This window comes from Pithys albifrons, chromosome 4, assembly GCF_047495875.1.
Source record: "Pithys albifrons albifrons isolate INPA30051 chromosome 4, PitAlb_v1, whole genome shotgun sequence".
NCBI lineage: Eukaryota > Metazoa > Chordata > Aves > Passeriformes > Thamnophilidae > Pithys > Pithys albifrons.
This window is the reverse complement of record NC_092461.1, coordinates 36,671,510-36,690,139: the sequence shown is the minus strand read 5'-3', so window position 1 is coordinate 36,690,139 and position 18,630 is coordinate 36,671,510. Positions and strand designations below refer to the sequence as shown.

The window sequence follows — 18,630 nt, the reverse complement described above, 5'->3', positions numbered from 1 at the left end:
GTTGGAACTACATGATCTTTAAGATCCCTTCCACCCCAAACCTTTCTATTTTTCTGTAATTGGGATAAACAGGATCAAAGTCTGATTCTTGGATTGTTTTAAAAGAGACATACAAAAGATCAAATAATTTCAGGTTTGTAGAGAAAAGCTGAGTTTTCTCAGCATTTATGTCAGTGGTGCTGAAGTCCTTGAACTGCAGATAGCTCAGTAAAGGACCACCTCATGCTTTTCTGTTCTGTAGATGTTCCTGGATATTTTACGACTGTAAGCTTTTGTGTACTGGGCTGAATGGACCTGTGTAGCTTCATATGTCACAGTAGTTCTTTTAATCTGTATTTAGTTATGAATTGATAAAAATTTTGATAAATTTCTGAACAAAAATGTTGCAGAATGACAAATGATTTTGACTATAGCTGAGCAGTGTATGAGTTTATTCTTCTTAAAGTTGCAGATGAAACTTTTCTGTCTGTTTTTTTAATAGGCACAATATTCCCATCATGTCATACAAGAAATCCTTGGGCACCTTGATGTCCGCAAAAGGGACTCACCACGAGTTCGTGCTGGCATTATTCAGGTTCTTTTGGAAGCAGTTGCAATAGCAGCTAAAGGATCAATAGGTAAGTTGTATTAAATTGAAGGCATCAGGTCAAAGGATAGATGTGCAGAGTGGTGCTCATTTTTGCTTTGGTTTCAGACCGATTGAAAGCATTCATTTTGAGAAGGTTTTGTATTTATTAATTTTTCCTTCTTTGTGCTGATAAAATGCTTGAAATCTTGCTTGGTTTACAATTACTCTAATGTACTTACTTAGTTGTTTGACTGTTCTGTAACCCTTTGCACTGAAAAAATTGTGAAGGGCAGGAATTGCTGTTTGATAAGAAGTCACAAAGTCTGAGAGAACTGTGTATGACTGCAGAATGTCAGGAACATTGTCACTCTGTGGTACAGCTGCTGTGACCTGAGTGGTAATGTAGAGTTGAGTAGAATGATCTTTTGAGAAATTTTACCTTAGTAACTGTGGAGCAGCTGAAACAAGGTCAACTATGCTATTTAAGCTTAGTATAGTTCCTTGAAATAAGAGTAGTTAGGAAAATACATATGCACGTGCTCTTCTCCTGCTTTTTTTTTTTTGTCTCCTGCTGAAATATTATTGCTCTGCTTCATTAGTTTGAGTCTGAGTCTGTCCTTTGTAAAAGACCCACTTGCATACACAGACCTATGAAGTCTTTTACTGTATAATGGAAAGAGTTCATTATTTGATCCAGTATATAGAACTGGATTTTAGTAGCAGGTTGAAATAACTGAAGTTCAGGAGCAAGTACCTGCAGTTTAACCCACTGTTGATGCTTAATTTCAGCCACCACTCCTATTTATTATCTGAAACTTGCATGGTGGGTTGACTCTGGCCGACAGCTGTTTGCTCACTCCCCTTTGCCATAGGACAGAGACAGTGTAGAAAGGTGAGAAGTCTCGTGGATCAAGATAAAGAAAATGTAATGTGTGGAGCAAAAGCTGCATGCACAAGGGAAAATAAGTTACCTCCATCCTGGCAAGATCCAGTACAGTTGATGGTAATGGATTATGCAGACATACCTGATTGTGTTTCCTGATTCCACGTTGTTTTGGGTTAGCAGAGTAGGCCTAAATTTCCAAAATCTCACGGTGTAGGCACATTTCAACACTTTACCCCTAGGCCATATGCCTCAAACACTGAATTTCACTTTGGGTTTTTTATGCTTACTCTGACTTCTTGTGAAAAGACATTGAAAAGGTCAGTTTTCATTTTCCTAAGACATTTTTCCCTTGACAGATGCAATCACTGTTATTTGTTGTTTCCAGGCCCAACAGTTCTGGAGGTTTTTAATACCTTGTTGAAGCACTTGCGCATCAGCGTGGACTTTGAGCTGGGAGACAGGCGCAGCTCAGCTGGGAGTGCCGCTTTCAGCACAAGCTCCAAGGAAAGCGATGAGAGGATTGTCCAGAATGCAATTATTCAAACAATTGGTGAGTAATGACAGTAACACAGACTCACTTAGAACCCCTCCTGTTTTTCCCCTTCCTTAATGAGATGGTACTGGACAAGCTTGAATCCAAAAAAAATAATACCACGTGTGGTACCTCTGATTGCATTTGTCTCATTCTCAGGCTTACTTTATGTGTTTGTCTTTTGAAAGGCTGGTTCTTTTAAATGCTAATCAAGCAGATATGAAAGAAGCATAATGAAAATTAAAAATGCTGGTAGACTGAAAGTAAATTTTAGCTATATAAATATATGGTCCTTGAAATATATAACTATATCCCTACCTTTGGTACAGAACTTATATTAGTCCTTTTATGGAAATCATATTGCAAACAATCATACTCAGTAATATATGTTTTAGTAAGTGCTACTTGAGAATTCGTAGAAATAAATGTTAAACATAGTAGCAACTATGACACCTAATGGCTGTTTGTGCTACCACAACCTAAGTGAAGTACTTTAAAGGACAGCACTGAAATAGGAGTAAGAAATTCTGTAAATGATTTTGTTAGAATAGCCTCTCTCCTTTTCTCAGATTTTCTCTTTATGGGAGTGCATATATATTGCCATGCATTTATAATATGTATCCCTTTTCTTAAAGAAGAAGGGGCAATGTAACTTACATGTAAATTAGACTAATCTGTACCTTTGTTTATGCCTTGAAGCTTTCTAGAAGAGTAGCGAGTAAGTAGTAGATTATTTCTCACCATTGCAGTGAAACTCCAAGTTAAAATGTTAACCCTCCCCCCCCAAAAAAAAAGTTGGAAACTCCACAACCCAACTTTTAAAAATAAAACTTCTTTCACTGTCCAGATGCTTATTGAACTCTGTCAGGCATGGTGTTGTCAACACTTCCCTGAGGAGCGTGTTCCAGTGACCAGCCACCCATGCAGTGAAGAACCTGTATTGATCTGAGCTTACTCTGATGCAGCTTTGTTCATTTCCTCATGTCCTATCACTGGTCAACAGAGAGAGGAGATCAGGGACTCCCCTTCCCTGCCCTCCTTGCGAAAGATGTAGGTGCAATGAGGGCATCTGTCAGCCTTCTCTTCTCCAAGTTGAACAAGCCAAGTGACCTCAGCTGCTCTTCATTAGTCTTACCCTCAACAACCTTCACCATCTTGGTCACCCTCCTCTGAACAGCCTCTAATAGTTTGATGTGCTTATACTGAGGCACCCAAAACTACACATGGAGTACAGGTGAGGCCGCCCCAGCACAGAGCAGAGAGGGACAATCCCCTCCCTCGCCCGGCTGGTGAAGCTTTGCCTGATGCCCTCCCCCCAGGACACAATTGGACTTCCTGGCTGCCAGGGCACTGCTGACTCATATTCAACTTGCCATTGACCAGGACCCCAGATCTCTCCATGAGGAATGTTGTGTATAACCGTGCTATCTCTGTTCCCCTCCCCAGGTGAAGCTGTGGCCATGGTGCCATAAGAGCAGGGCCCAGCCTGTAGCTGCCACTGGGGTGGCAGTGTGTTCCCACTAGAGCTTTGCCTGGGCAGCTGCCTCACTTGTGGTGGGAATGGAGCTTAGAGAGGCCAGAGCCTTCTGTAGGTAGAAACCATTCCTCCCTGGTTGAGCTGGCAGAGCTACAGCACCCTCGTGGTGTGCCAACAGGTGCTAGCAGTCCCTAAAGGATTCTTTAAGGCAGGGGAGGGATGCATGCCTGGCCTTTCTCCTGGCCCTGCTCAGGCCCCTTCAGCTGTTGTGGCACTGGCCATGGGTTCCTGATGGGTCTTTCTGCTCGCCTGAGGTTCTGGTTCAGGAAACCCTTCTGTGCACCTCTCTGGAGCTGAGCGTTCTGCTTCCCATTGGGAGCTACTCACATCATCAGTCCCAAAATACACCAATAGTCATATAACACTTGCATGTCTCTGGGATTTCTGTCCCCTCACTTGTAACATTTATTACCATAAAAACCACTTTCAGTTCCTCACTAGTTACAAATTAACAGATGATACATACTTAATTTTTAAATCATATATTTAGAGGAGGATAAAATTAGAAAGTTTTAGGATTCAAAGTTGGCAGCAAATTTCATTAAAAGACTCTCTGAAGCCATTCAGGAGAAATGAACATGTGAGATTATGCCCTAAAACAAATCTTAGTTTTATTCTCATCTATTGTGGCCTTTTTAATATATTCCATGTATTTATAAGGGTTTTCTTATAAAGAGAAAGCTTTATTTCTCTTTTCTTCTGTGATTTCATTCTATTTCTATTTAGGATTTTTTGGAAGCAATCTCCCAGATTACCAGAGATCAGAAATTATGATGTTCATTATGGGCAAAGTACCTGTTTTGGGGACAACTTCACAGTCATTGGATACCAGTCACCTTGGGTTTGTATATCTGACTTTTCTAAATTTCTAAATAAAATTTAGATTTTAGGTTCCTGATAAAGTGTGAAGTGAAAAACATTAAGAAAAGTGAAATGCAAATTCTCACTCATTAAGGACTATGTTAATTACTATGTAGAACCAAAACAATCACAGTGTCAGCAATGTGCAATCAACCTATAGATGTGATACTGATAGAAAATACCTGATTGGAATCAAACTTACTTTGCACTGAAACATTTCTTCTCTCCACATCTGTAGAAATGTTTCCAAAGGTATCTAATGAATTTTGGTTAATTCCATAATTTCTTACCACATGTGTTTTGGGAAATGAGGGAAATAGAACTATGACTATATTTTTGCAAACAGCTGAATAATTTTTAAAGGTTTTATGTGTTTAGTTCATTCTGTACAAACTGGCTTCAGATTAACAAGTCAACTGCAGAAATTCCAGTGAGTTTGTTTTGGATTTTCTCTGTTTATTTAGAAATAGGAAAAAGCTATATGTGGGCAGATTTCTGTAACAAATCCATGATTAGGAGTCACCATACACTGAAGTAATTTTTTCCCTGTAATGTGAATAAATGTGTTGCAAAGACTACACTTCTTTAGTAGGGAGAAAGTCACTGAAAAGGTTGCAGCTGTTCTTTCCAGATGTGCATGCACTCTTTGCATCACATAACTCATCCCCTCTCCTGGCTGCTTGGTAGCTTGTCGTACCATACTGTGTCCCTGCAACATGGGATGCTATTCCAGAGAAGATAGAAATCCATCTGTGCTAGGCAGCTATCACTCATTAAGAAGGTATTTGCGGGACAAGTCCATTCAAAGTTCTGTACTTAGATTAACAGTTGGGGGTGGTGGTGTGATGTTTAACTATACATTTTCCTTTTATGGAATTCTCTGTGTACACGTGCTTGAGTAGTATGTTAGTACAGTGTACATATGTCATTCTGAACAAAATACGAGTTCTGACTCCTGATACAGTCTTGGATTTCTTGAAATTTTGTTCTCTGCTGCACAAGACATTTGAATGGTAAAATAGCCAGGATTATAATCTATGTGCGCAGAAGTTTCCACTATTTTGTAGGTGCTGACTTCTGTGAAGAGGCTTCTCTTTCTTTGTGATACTGATAGAGAAAGTGGTTTGTACCATTTTTACTTTTCTGAAAGTGTCTCTTGGAATAGAGCAGTTTATTCCAATTATCTCATAAAGTCTTTCAAGAATAGTGACTATATATCATTAACTGTTTGGCTTCTTTTAGTACCAGCAGAAGGAAAATGAAAACAGATGTTCCATATACCTTCCTGTGATATGAAAACTGATAGGTCTTTTGGTTTTCCTTACTGATTTTGTGGGTAGCTTTTTTCCAGTCTCAAGGTTCTGGGGTCTGACTTAAATAAGTTGTGTCCTCGTTTCTTAAAAGATTCACTTACATTTTAATTCAGAAGAAATTCTGAGTGCTGATGCTTGTAAAAATAAATTCAAGCTTGTAGTGGTTGAACATTTTAGATACAAAGAGATTTCTGAGTGAAACAGATTTAGATCTGCTTTACGTAGTACAATTTACTGTTTTCTTCAACTGCCTGTGCTCCAGTTTTTAAGTCTTCCTGTAAATGTCTCTTTCAAAAACGTTTAGTTGTTGCACCTCAGTTGGAGATATTTGGCCTTTATTTATGATCATCCAGCATCCTTTCCAAGACTGCTGTATTCACTTGTCAAAAATGCATGCAAAAAACCCTAATTTGCAACTTTCTTTTTTCCAATTGCAGAGATTTGGGAACTAGAAGGATTCAGATCATGTTATTGAGATCTTTACTTATGGTAAGCCTTATGTGCTCAATATACTACGTTATAAACACACAGTGTTTCACTTTATGTTTACACATATAAGTACAGTATAACAACTCTGAATTGTGAAATTAAACATACTTTCCTATTACATAGATCTGTAATTCTACTGTGTAAAATTCTGAAAGCATTTTCCCAACTTACATTGCAAACAGCTCAAGAAATATTCCTCTATCTCTTACAGTACTTTAGTGAATTTCAGCTATAATTGAATCTGCAGATCCAAAACAACATCATAGAGTAGGCTGAGTTCTGCCAGCAATACTGGCAATGTCAAAGTGAAATCACTTTTGTCTCTGAGCCCAGAAAAGCAGTAATTAGTAGAATGGCAAATATTTTTAAAACCGTAGGAATAGATGCCTGTCTCCAAGCCCTTAAAGCCTTAGACATGATTTTTCTTTCCTTCCTAGTATATCCCAAGTTTCTTGTAAGGTACGATTGAATGTTTTACCCCAAATACATTTTTCAACTGTAAACCTTCAAAGACTATTTCTGGAAATAGACACAGATGGTAAGAATCAGCAAGTGATAGTAAAGGAGGCTCTTTCCAGTAGAATCCTGGCCTGTTTTGTTGCAGAAGCTGAAAACTGTTTAGTTACTGAAGTAGGGGAGAAAACATAAAGAATGATTTCATGCCTAAAGCAGAAGAATGCCTTCCTGGAAAATGAACTTTTATCCCTGCATGAAATTTGTGTGTGGTATTAGGCAAATTGGTTAAACAGTTCTTTTGTCCAAAACTGGAATCCTGGGCTGTGGTTTGTGGAAGACTTGAGCATTTACAGTTGCAATTTAAGGATAGAAAACTTGTTAGAAAGGACTTCAGTTGGTCATTTTGCACGTTGTCTCCAGTAAAGATAGACTCAGGTATGTCTAAACTGTTCTGGCGACGTTCGCCTCACCAGTCTGAAACTTCTGTTTAAGTCAGTAAGAACTGTTCTAATGATCTGGGGCACTGCATAGCCTAAGCATGCTTTAGGGGATCTAGGTTGTGCACGTGGAAGTAATTTAACATTTTGGACACTGAATTTCAGTTTTCATTCTCTTTTAGAATATGGAAGTAAAATTCCATTGTGGCACAAAGGTGTGAAAGTGAATGTTCTGATGCTTAATGCTCAGACATTGATCAATATTTTGGAAAAAATATGAGCCTTGTACATAATGTATTCATTACACAAGAATAATATTTCATAAGATAATTAGTCTGTTGTCATGCATACACACAGGCAGACAAGTTAATGTTGTATAGACAGTTGAAATCTGGCACTGCATTAAAAGTGTGCACTTATATTTACAGCCTTGCTGCTCCAAATATTAGTCTTTTTCCATTGTCAAAATGATTGATTAGTTACCTTCATGTACCCTTGTGCTCCTCTGCTAGCCACTTTCCTTTGAACCTCTTCAGTTTTGCTGTAGGTACTGTACTCCTCACATGTGGTTTAACCCCAGCAGGCACCAGGGACCACCCCATCACTCTCTTACACTGCCCCAGAGGGATGAGAGAATCATAACAGTACCAGTGAAAAAAGTGAGTTGAGATGAAGACAGTTTAGTAAGTAAAAGGAAAGCAAGAGAAACAAAAGCAAAGAAAACCAAGTAATAATGAAATAAAACAAAACCCCCACCCAAAACCCAGTTGCTCACAACAAGCCAAGTGATACCCAGCCAGTCTCTGAGCAGCCGCAGCCCTTGCAAACTGCCTCTTCATTTGTTGCTGAGCATGACACATTTTAGTGTGGTATATCCCTTTTTAAGTGTGCAAGCTCTGCCCAGCAGTAAGTAAATCAACCCTCTATTATCAGCACTGTTTTGGTCACAAATCCAGGGCACAGCAGCATATGTGCTACTATGAAGAAAATTACCTATCCCAAGCAAAACCAGTACAGCAGAGTTCAAATGTAGAAGCTGCAGGGGTATGGAATATGTATAATAAAAATACAATTATTATGTAAGTCTTAGATAAAAATATTGCTGGTTTTATTATAATTAAATTTTTAATAATTTTTCTGTCCTTATCATCAACACCTTATACTTAGCAGTTTCTGAATCTATTTTGGGTTTGAGATTTTAATATTCTGATACTCTCCATTTTAAAGGACAGTAACTTTTAAACATTTCTGACTGCTGTAAACATTCAGCTAATTCATATTTGAATTGGCAAGTAGAAGTTTACTTTTCTGTATGTGAACCTACACAGTGTGCTTTAATTAAAAGTAATTGAATGAGACTAGTCAGAGTTAGTTTAAAAAAAAGGAAAGAAACATCATGGTACCAGATTTCTAAGAAGGTGATGTTTGCTGCTTGCATTATGTTTTGCAATAAAGTAGCGTCCATAAATGTTTAAGGTATATATCTAGACACTGATTTCTCTTTTTTAATACAGATGAGCTTACTCAGCAGCATATGTGAAAAGCTCATGGCCTGAAATGGAAAAATCTCTATTGTAATTATTACTATCTTCATTTTATGCCCTGCAACGTTCATAGGCCATTAAAAAAAATTCATAAATCATATTTTTGTTTTTTCTTCTGGGTGTGTTGGTAAAGGAAAAGTCTTGAGAAATACCACTTTTCATGGATGAAGTAGTTAATTTGAAAAATGTGTGTTGAAGTCCTTCCAAATTCATAGTGAGGTCAATAATTTTTCACATTAAAACAATACGTCGATTTGTATCCACTTTTCAGATGCCAAAGCAAGCCCACTAAAAAATGAGAGTGACAACTGCAATTAATGCTTACAGTGCAATAATGACACACATTAATTTTACTTCTGGCAATGAACAGGTGACTTCAGGATACAAAGCCACAACGATAAATAATGCGCTTCCTCCCCCGTTCCTGGACCCATTACTGTCTCCTTCACTCATGGAAGACTCTGAGCTAAGGCAGCTGGTCCTGGAAATCCTGCATAACCTCATTGATCGGCATGACAACAGAGCGAAGCTCAGAGGGATACGGTAAAGCTTTTTGTTTGCTTTGGCCTACTTGAATTTCTGCTTCAATACCTGAATGATAAGTACTGTTGATATTTAAATACTTTTCCTAATTTGCAATTTTTAATTTACTGTTTTCATAAATGCACAGTACTTAGTGTCTTTTATTGATGGCAGGTGTTTTATGGGTAAGTCTCAGTGCTGTTACCTTAAATAACCATTTCAAATATCTGCTACTTTAGCTGTGGAAGACAGAATATATTATTTTATGGAGAGAAAAAAAATACGGAGTTGTCATAATTTTGTTTATTGTTCTCCCTCTTCAACTGATATAATTAAAATGGAAATTGCATCATGATTTGTTTGAATAGTTTCTATATTTCACATCCTCTTCATTTTCAACTTTTTTTTGTAAAATGATAATTTTTTACTTTTGTAGAATAATACCAGATGTTTCTGATCTAAAGATAAAACGAGACAAGATTTCAAGGCAAGACGTGAGCTTCATGAAAAAGGTAATAGAATGGAACATCACTTTTGTATCTAGAAATAAGATCGAGTAACTGAACCAGTTGTTTTCTTCTACAGTTGTGTTTTTGAAACAAGTTGCAAAGATCAGTACCAAATTATTTTAATCAAATTACAGCAATTTCAATGTTGAGGTGCTCTAGATACTTGAAAGATGTTTCCATGGAATGGAATTTTCATGTATGTCTTCAGTGAAAACCCTTGCATATGTGAAATTAGAACAGTGTATGTCTACACCATGGTTCTGAAAAGACCTCTCTGTAGTTAGATCCCTGTGCAGCATTTAATTTTTGCTCAGTAGTAATTTAATTTTTCATTTGTATGGCTTTTATTTAATTTTTCATTTGTATGGCTTTTATTTTGTTATATTTTTAGATAATTTTGTATTTAAATATCTTTTTTAAAAGCCATGGTACAGGACTTCTTGTTTTAGGTCAAGATGTCGCAGAAATTTGAAGGAAAAATGCATCTTCTTAAAAGATTGTTTTCACAGGACTTTGCATCAGTTGACTTCTGGGTATATTGGGTTCTAAAGAAAAGCAGGGGGGTTTTTTTAGATGATACTTACATAGAGTGAAATAACTTACTTAAAATAAACACCTTGTTTTCTATGTGGGAAAAACTCATATAGTTATTAATGTGCTCTGTCATTTCTGACTGGTTTATCTGTGTAGGTGTGTTTGTAAAAATACTGAAGTAGGCTAAAATAGCACATTTGTAGTAATATTCACGTTAGAGTTATGCAGCATTCAAGTAACATTGCAAGATAAATATTCCTGCTAGATTAGTCCAGTTAATATTCTTTGTGGTGCATATACACCTGGTTTGATTTGTACAAATATAAAAATACTCCAACGTTGGCAGTTATTAGTAATGTGTCTTTGAAAAAGTGAATTAAATTTTAATTAATGCATTTAAAGCAGTTTAATTTAAAAATTTAATTTAAAAAAGCAGTTGAATTTAAAGTTGTATTTACTGATTTTGCTAGATGGATGGAAATTGTAGTTGTCAAGCTAAATATTTGAATTGTTAATAGTTTTCTGAAAAAAGAAGGCAGAAGGGAAAGAGATTATCTGAAATGGTCAAAAAAGATTATACAGTCTTCTAAAAATTTTATTAACCCTGAGGTATGAAGTCATTCAATAATTATCTATGCGATGCTGTTTCAGGTGCATATCATAAATATAATGTTACTTACTTGCTGTAGATGTGTATGTTGCCAGTTACTCTTGCCAGATTCTTTGCATAATCAAAGGAGAGGGCTGAAACATCCCCAGAACTCCACTAAGATCTCTATGACCTTCTAGGTTTGTTTAATGTTAGGTGGGGATCCTAAGGCAATTGTGTGTCATACCTAAAGTTAGGTGGAACTGAAATAGACACAGGCACAAAACTCTTCATCTCAGACTACTTTCTCAGTTTATGTTTCTATCCTTTCTTTGAACAGGAATACTGAACTTAAATTTTCTTATATTGAGAAAATCCTCATAATCATTTATTTTCCTATTTCAGTGCAATTTTTTATCCATGGTATGAATAATTTCATTAATTTTATTTTCCAAATATACTGGGTCTAAACAGCTAACCTTTGCTTATTTTGTAGTAACTTCTGTGCTTTGCTAATAGCTCTGTATCCGTCTTTTCTAAATACAACTATATATTTAATTTTAGAAGTAACAAAAAGGCCAGTATCTTGATTATTTCTTAAGTATGTCCTGTTCAAAAAACAAATGTTAAAAATTTTTGAGTTTTCTTACTCTTTCTAGAGTTGAACTAATACTTCCAGACATACAGAATTAGTCTTTAGATCTTGAAAATTAACTGTTTCAGCTGATACAGACTTGTATCCCCTCACACATTAAGAATGGTGGAGTGGTACTGAGTTTTCTGTTACATTCAATACCTCCTGCTTATTCTGCCTTTTTGTGTTTGCAATTTTTTTGTGTGTATTGAGGTAATAGTTTCTTTACAAAGTTTTGGTTCTTCATAGCGTCATGAGGAAAATCACTTTTAAAGCTGAGAGTCTTTCTTTAGATAACCTCTGTTCTTCACTAGAGCTGTAGCCTCCCTGCACACACTGGTAAATGAGCCCTATTCACCTTCTGAAACACCTTCTAGAAATGTTTTTTCGTTATTTGCTGGTCAGGGGTACCTGCTTAATGAACAAATTTGATGTCTTCACAGGGATAACACTTTAAGCTTCTCAGTTACTTGAATGTTCTTGAGAATGCTTCAAGATTATGTTTTGATTTCTTTTCATAAATGGACAAATATTTTCTTTTAGTATTTCAACAGGAAATGAGTGCCAGCATCTGACTACAGTGCAGTATTTGTGCAATTCTCTGTATTATCTTCCCTGTTTGTACATTTCTGCATAAATTAGAACAGTACTGTGTTTATAAAGAACATGTTGTTAGGAGCTAGTGGTATTATTGATTAATTGTGTGTATGTAAGTGTTCCTAAGTATTTTATCCTTTTTTATTATTTTAATTTTCTATTTAAATTGATCTAACATTTACATTGGCCCTGCTTGGAGTAGAAAGTTGGACTAGAAGACCTTTAAATATCCTTTCTAACCTAAATTATTCTGTTATTTTAATACTGATTTTCCCTTTTATGTCTTTTTTAGCATGGTCAGCAGTTGTACAGACACATTTACTTAGGCTGCAAAGAAGAAGACAATGTTCAAAAAAACTTCGAACTGCTGTTTACATCTCTAGCTCTTACCACAATTGAACTGGCCAATGAAGAAGTGGTTATTGACCTCATTCGATTGGCTATTGCCTTGCAGGTATGAGGCTGAGTTGGTGTTGGGTTCATTGCTTGACAATTTATATTTGTAATTGGACATGTGGGTAACTTGTTTTCTTTGTATATTGATAATCAAACTAGAAATCTCATCATCTGGTCCAAACTTGATTGATCCACTAAGGAAGTACACTTTGTATATGCCACTTATTAATGGGGAAGCTCCAGCTAAGCAGTTTTGTAACAAGTTTCTATCATTGTATGCTGCTGTTCAGAAAAAGTAGCAATGTGGAAATTTCTTGAACCATTTCCTAGAATCACTGATACTCATTAGCAGATTTTCCTATAACCTGTGATCTTGTGTCAGTGTTCTGTATAAAATACATGGACTGTCCTCATCTTGGATGAAAGCTTTTGTAAAATTGATTGCTTGGAGATACTTTTCAAACTAGTCTATTTAATCTTATCTTAGACTAAAATTCTTTTAGTGTGTTGATAGGCTTTATTCCTTAGCATTTTGTTAAAAGGATCAAACATTATCTCCTACTTTCATACAGACTTCAGGGAAACTAACTTATTAAGTTTATCTTTGTTGAATTTAAAGCATTAAAAGCAATAAAGTAATGCTAACATGTGCCTTGGAAATCTGATGAAATCAGGCCTTGTATTCAAAGTTCACTCTGTCATTAACCTTATTCCCAAATGTGCACCTGCATTATGAAACCTCTGAAATGAAATGTGCATCCTTAATTATCAAATATGTCACTGAGCCAAATCCTTACTTGATGAAAATGACATTAGGAGATTTACTAGAGCAAAAATAATGCAGTCTGAATAAACATAGAAATGCTAATAAGGATTAAGTAATTCTCTTTATGGTTCTGTATCTGTGACTCATGCAGGTGATCTTTGTTACTGCAATTTCTACTTCTCTTCAAAAATTGTTTTGATCAGTAGGTGGTAAGGACATGAGACTACCAGTCATTAACCTGCACTTCCTTTCTCAGAAACAGAATTTTGAGTTGAGGAAATTTATTTTTCATCATAATGGTTGAATATTTAAGCTCTCTAACTTCAGATCAATATATTCCACTTTAAGGAGTGAGCTAAAAGACTATGATTTTAAGATGAGTGGTATCAAATGCTGAGTAATAGCACATAGTCATCATACGTCAGCTAGTGGTATTAATAATTTTGGCTTTCATATATTCAGGACTGCCTGTAAACTTTGGAAAGCATAATGCTATCCCTTGTATTTCAGGACATTGCTATCATCAATGAGGATAATCTGCCAATATTTAATCGTTGTGGTGTCATGGCATTGGTTGCAGCCTATCTAAACTTTCTGAGTCAGATGATTGCAGTTCCTGCCTTTTGTCAGCATGTCAGCAAGGTAAGAGACAGTTAAATAATTCAAGTCATTTATAACAGTACACATTCTACTGTAAAATGGGTAAGTAACTGGAGTCAAGTAATTGCTTGTGGTATTATCCTCCCATATTTGTGTCCACTGACATTGTTCTTGATTTTCAGTCTCTGATGGCATTACTTGCTGACTCTTAAAGTTATAAACAGAATAGTCTTCTCTCAAAGTATTGTATTATTTTGTTCATGTTACCATATATAATGGGCTAAATTGTCATCTGGTATAAGACTTTACAGTCTTAGTGGCTTTGGTAAAACAGTACTGGCATTTGCAAGACCATGAGAACCAGATTTTTAGTCCAAAAGGTGAGTGCCACAGTCTCTTTCTCTGGTAAAAAGAAATTCTAAAGGCCTCATTTGTGAAGGTAGTGAAGGTTATTTTTTGAAGAAAACAGCTATGAAACTACTCTATTTGTACGATTTGTTTTGGGTTTTTCAGGTAATTGAAACCAGGAGCGTGGAAGCATCTTATTTTCTACCAGAAACAATTTTCAAGGACAAATGCAAGTAAGGAAATATAAAATGTGAACGAATGGACAGTAAAGTGCCTCTTTTAATGTTAAAATTCAGACATAATTAAAATATGTTACATGTGAAAAATAATTCTGGGGTTTAATAGTGTACAGCCTAGGCAGAAGAAACCTAAGCATTAAAAGTATGTGCATGTATAGTAAAAACAATAAATTGGCTTTCAGACATTTTTATTGTAGTCAGAGGCACTTACATCTGCACAGTGTGATGCTTGGTGTGCATACTAACACAGCCAAATGCATTTTCCCTAAATCACAGAATGGGTGAGTTTGGAAGGGATCTCTGGAGATCACCTGGTCCCTGCTTAGGCAGTGTCACCTAGAGCAGACTGTCCAGGACTACATCCAGATTGCTTTGGAGTATCTCCACGGGTGGAAACTCCACAACCTCTGGAAAACCTGTGGCAGTGTTTGGTCACTCTAGCAGTAAAGAAATGTTGCCTGATGTTCAGACAGAGCCTCTGTATTTCATTTTGTGCCATTGCCTCTCGTTCTGTCACAGAGCAGCACTGACAAGCACATGGCTCTGTGGCCTTTCCACGCTCCCTCCCTTAGGGTGGTTGTACAAACTGACCTTCATTTCTCCATGCTGAACTGTCCCAGCTCTCTCTGTCTGTCTTCATTGGAGATGCTCCAGTCCCTCAATCCACCTTAGTGGCCCCTTGTTGAACTCCCTAAAGTCCATACCTCACCTGCTCTGGCAAGTGCAGCATTTGACACAGTAGTCCAGGTGTGGCCTTGCCAGAGCTGAGTAGACAAGTAGGATTTCCTCCCTCAATCTGCTGACTCTGCTCCTCCTGATACAGCCCAGGATACCTCAGTCTTCATTGCCACAAGGGCACACTGCTGGCAAATGGCAATTACTATTGCTGTCAATTAATTAATGTTAATAGTACTCTGCAGGTTTGTTTTTTTTATTTAACAGAGACTGTATTCTATCAACATGTAGTGGAATAGGTGAGGAACATATTTCAGATAGCCAGTAAGTGTTAAGGTAATTTAAAACAATTGGACTAATTTTATGAGGATATTCATTCCTAAAAAACTGAGCAAGCTTTGTTTCTGTCAAATCATTACCATGGACCCTTTCTTGTTGCTCGCAGACATCGGAAAGATACTTTACATAACCAACAAATACCTCTTTGTAGACAGTAACTTCAAATGTATATTTTGACAGTCTTCCAAAATCCCTAGAGAAGCATGAAAAGGATTTATTCTTCCTGACGAACAAGATTGCAGAATCACTAGGAGGCAGTGGATACAGTGTGGAAAGATTGTCAGTTCCATATGTACCCCAGGTAACAGGTAAGTGGTGATAAGTAGCAACACCACTAAGTAATAGTTATTAAAAATGCTTTCTTAGTGTGTTGTGTGCCAATGAAATGTAATGTGACTGCTTGGCAGCTAAACCTAATCAGATCATTTTGACTTGTCAAGCTACTGAATGAAACTAAGAAGTTTCAACTATTTGTCCTATTAAGTTTTTCTTTTTCCTTAAAGAAAGGAAGTGGGGCAGAAAGGCCTTTAACTCACTTTGGCTCTTTTTAATGAAATCTTTGCTTTCAAAAGACTACCTATGTTAAGTTCATGCAGAAAATGAGGAAGGAATATACAAGTCAGCACATTTTATCCTTTTTATGTAAACACTCAATGAAAAATATTCCATCCTTTTGCTGTGTGGTCATGTGCCAAGTTGAGTTATTTGCCGTTATTAAATTCTATATAAGCAGATGCTAATTTAATCAAGAATGGGATGTTTTCCTCCATTAGATACCTCTGCAAGCTTAGTGTCTGGGAACAGTGGAAATTAAGTCTGCCTGAGGAAGTTGTTTTGCGAGAGTTCCTGCTGTGTAGGCTGTGCGAACTGTGTGTGAGGGACTAGCTGCTATGTGGCATTTGTGTGCTTTTGGCTTTTAGTATGTCTTCAACAGCCAATTGAGCAACTTATTGAAAAAAATTTTTTGAGGAATTGTTTTCTTAACCATGCTTGTTTTGTGGCTCTCGGTAACTGGTTGCTATTGTAACAGACTGTGGGACACCTCAGCTTGAAGCATGGCCTTTTTAAAGTACCTGGCACAAAAATATGGTTTCTCAGTTCTGTAGTTCATGCATAGAAAAAACCATAGTGTGCAGGGACAGTGAATGCCAAATCTGTCCCTCTTGCAGTCTGATCCAGAGAAATGGCTGCCTGCTCTTGAGTGTCTTTTTTAGTAGTTGCTATGGGAGCAAACGAGTTCTCAAAAAAGTGTTGTCTCCATATAGTATTGCCCCATATCTACCAAGGACACCAGTAATATATTCTGACACAGCTACAATGTCTGTGTTTTCTATTGCTGGTTGTCTTCTAAAAAGGATAATATTCCTACACTTGACAGGTTACTTCTTCTCACATCCAGAAAAACAATTAGTGTTATATTTTAGTATTGGCAGAAGAGGTAGGCAGCAAGTAAGGAAATGTTACTGGCTTTGAGTGAATGAGAATGGAATGAGGAAGATAGCCTGGTTTGAAATTTATGTTAAGCCTCTTCTAGAAACTGAGATGCATTTGTGCCCAAATGACCTTGTTCACGTTTTCTTGGACACTCTACTAAAAACGCATTCCTACACAGGGAGATAGGAAAGTTCTGACAGCAGATTAAGTAGTTTAGCTGCAAGTCTGGGATTATGTGTCTCTGCAGGTGATGAGAAATTGCCATATTTAATCCTAAATCTTAGCATATGTGTGTCAGATGGGTTTGGAGTTTCTTGTAAGGAGCAGTAACCAAAACTTGCTCCTTGTCTGTTACCATAGCTAATTAAGAACATCAATCTCTAATTCTGTGGAATATTGAGCTTTCAGGGTTTGTATTTAACTAACTCAGGACCAAATTAATATTTTGGAATTCCCAAGCTTTTCATTTTTTGCTGCAATGAATGTTTCATTTCTGCTATTAATATTATAATGCTGGAATGTAGTGTTTCAAAAGAGATCATCAAATTAATACTTTTTTGTATATTCCTGTGAAATTAGGGTTGAAACCAAAAAGCCAGTAAATATTTCATCCTCATTATTTCTGGTATTTCCAAATATGAGTGACATAATGTTTACCAATGACTGATAGGCATAATTTTGTCATCCTATCTTTGTTTCATATTTTGATACTTCTTGTCAGTTTGAAGGACTTTGGTATCTGCAAACTTTTTTGGCCTTTTTCTCTTCCATACTTGGGGGAGGGAGAAAACTGATAATTTAAATGTACTTTCAATCTTTTTCGTTTTGGTCTATGAATATATATTTTTTTTAATTCAGCTCTTATTCCATCAGGCAAAAAACCTCATAAATGCAAACACAAGTCAAAAGGTAAAATATGAGTTTTAGGTCAGCCTGCTCTCCTGCTGCCTGTGGTGTCGTTATAGGATGTGCAGAGTCAAAAATTGCTTTTAGAAAGCCTTTAGATCTTTAGGCCAGAAACTGTGTTGTACTTGATGTACTTAGTGTTTCCTTATGTTTTTTTTTTGTTTATCTCCTTGATATACTTGTAGCAATGTTAGCTGCTGCAAGGTTTGCCTTTGTGTTTACTCCTGATTTGAAACTCTACAATAGCATCTTCCTATTTTCTTTTCCTGAGTAGGCAGTAGGGCTCTAGGTATCATTTTTGTGATGATACTAATTACATCTTTCAGTGACATGGCAAGAACTTGTAGAAAGTTGGAAGCAGCTTTGAGTTGTTCAAAGAATGAAGATTCACCTTATTCACTGGCTGTTCAGGATAAAGCTCCATTAGCAGAACATGTGTATGTGCGTGTGTTCTGTCTGCATCCCACCAGGACTGTGCTTAGACACTGTTGTGGGGCGATGGACAGTTAAGACTAGAAATCTTTGCATTTCTGTCTCCCTCTTCCCTTTCACGTGACAACTGTCTACCCACCAGCTCTCTCCTGGTTCCCAGTCTCCCCAGCCACTGACACCAGAGCATGTGAGTCCTTTCAGTCCCACAGCCCCAGTCCGGCTGCAAGTACAGACCCCCTTGCACACTGTGATGCCCACGTGCATGGCTATGGGTCCCAGTCAAACCCCCAGGCTCCTTGGTCTTCTGACAGATAACTTGGGCTTCCTTGTCCCTTGAGGGTCCTGGCCCTCAGAGACATACACAGAGCCAGACACAGAGGGTCACCTCTCACTCTCAGGCCACTTGGCCTACTCACCTGCTTGCCCAGCTTGATATTCCCTCATGATCCCGTGGGAATCATCATACTATGCACCTTTGCTTGCTCCA

At 37.1% G+C, this 18,630-nt stretch overlaps 1 protein-coding gene across 5 annotated transcripts in view; it reads left to right on the top strand.

Moving 5' to 3' along the window:
* EFR3A (EFR3 homolog A) overlaps positions 1-18,630 on the top strand; it is a 78,554-nt gene that overhangs the window by 49,296 nt on the left and 10,628 nt on the right. For all 5 annotated transcript variants that reach the window (XM_071553829.1, XM_071553827.1, XM_071553826.1 and 2 more), the window contains 10 exons: positions 482-617; positions 1,840-2,004; positions 4,250-4,364; positions 6,135-6,186; positions 8,994-9,166; positions 9,582-9,657; positions 12,301-12,462; positions 13,681-13,812; positions 14,284-14,351; positions 15,552-15,679. In XM_071553829.1, coding sequence (XP_071409930.1) covers positions 482-617; positions 1,840-2,004; positions 4,250-4,364; positions 6,135-6,186; positions 8,994-9,166; positions 9,582-9,657; positions 12,301-12,462; positions 13,681-13,812; positions 14,284-14,351; positions 15,552-15,679 — 1,207 coding nt within the window. The remainder of the gene's footprint in view (positions 1-481; positions 618-1,839; positions 2,005-4,249; positions 4,365-6,134; positions 6,187-8,993; positions 9,167-9,581; positions 9,658-12,300; positions 12,463-13,680; positions 13,813-14,283; positions 14,352-15,551; positions 15,680-18,630) is intronic.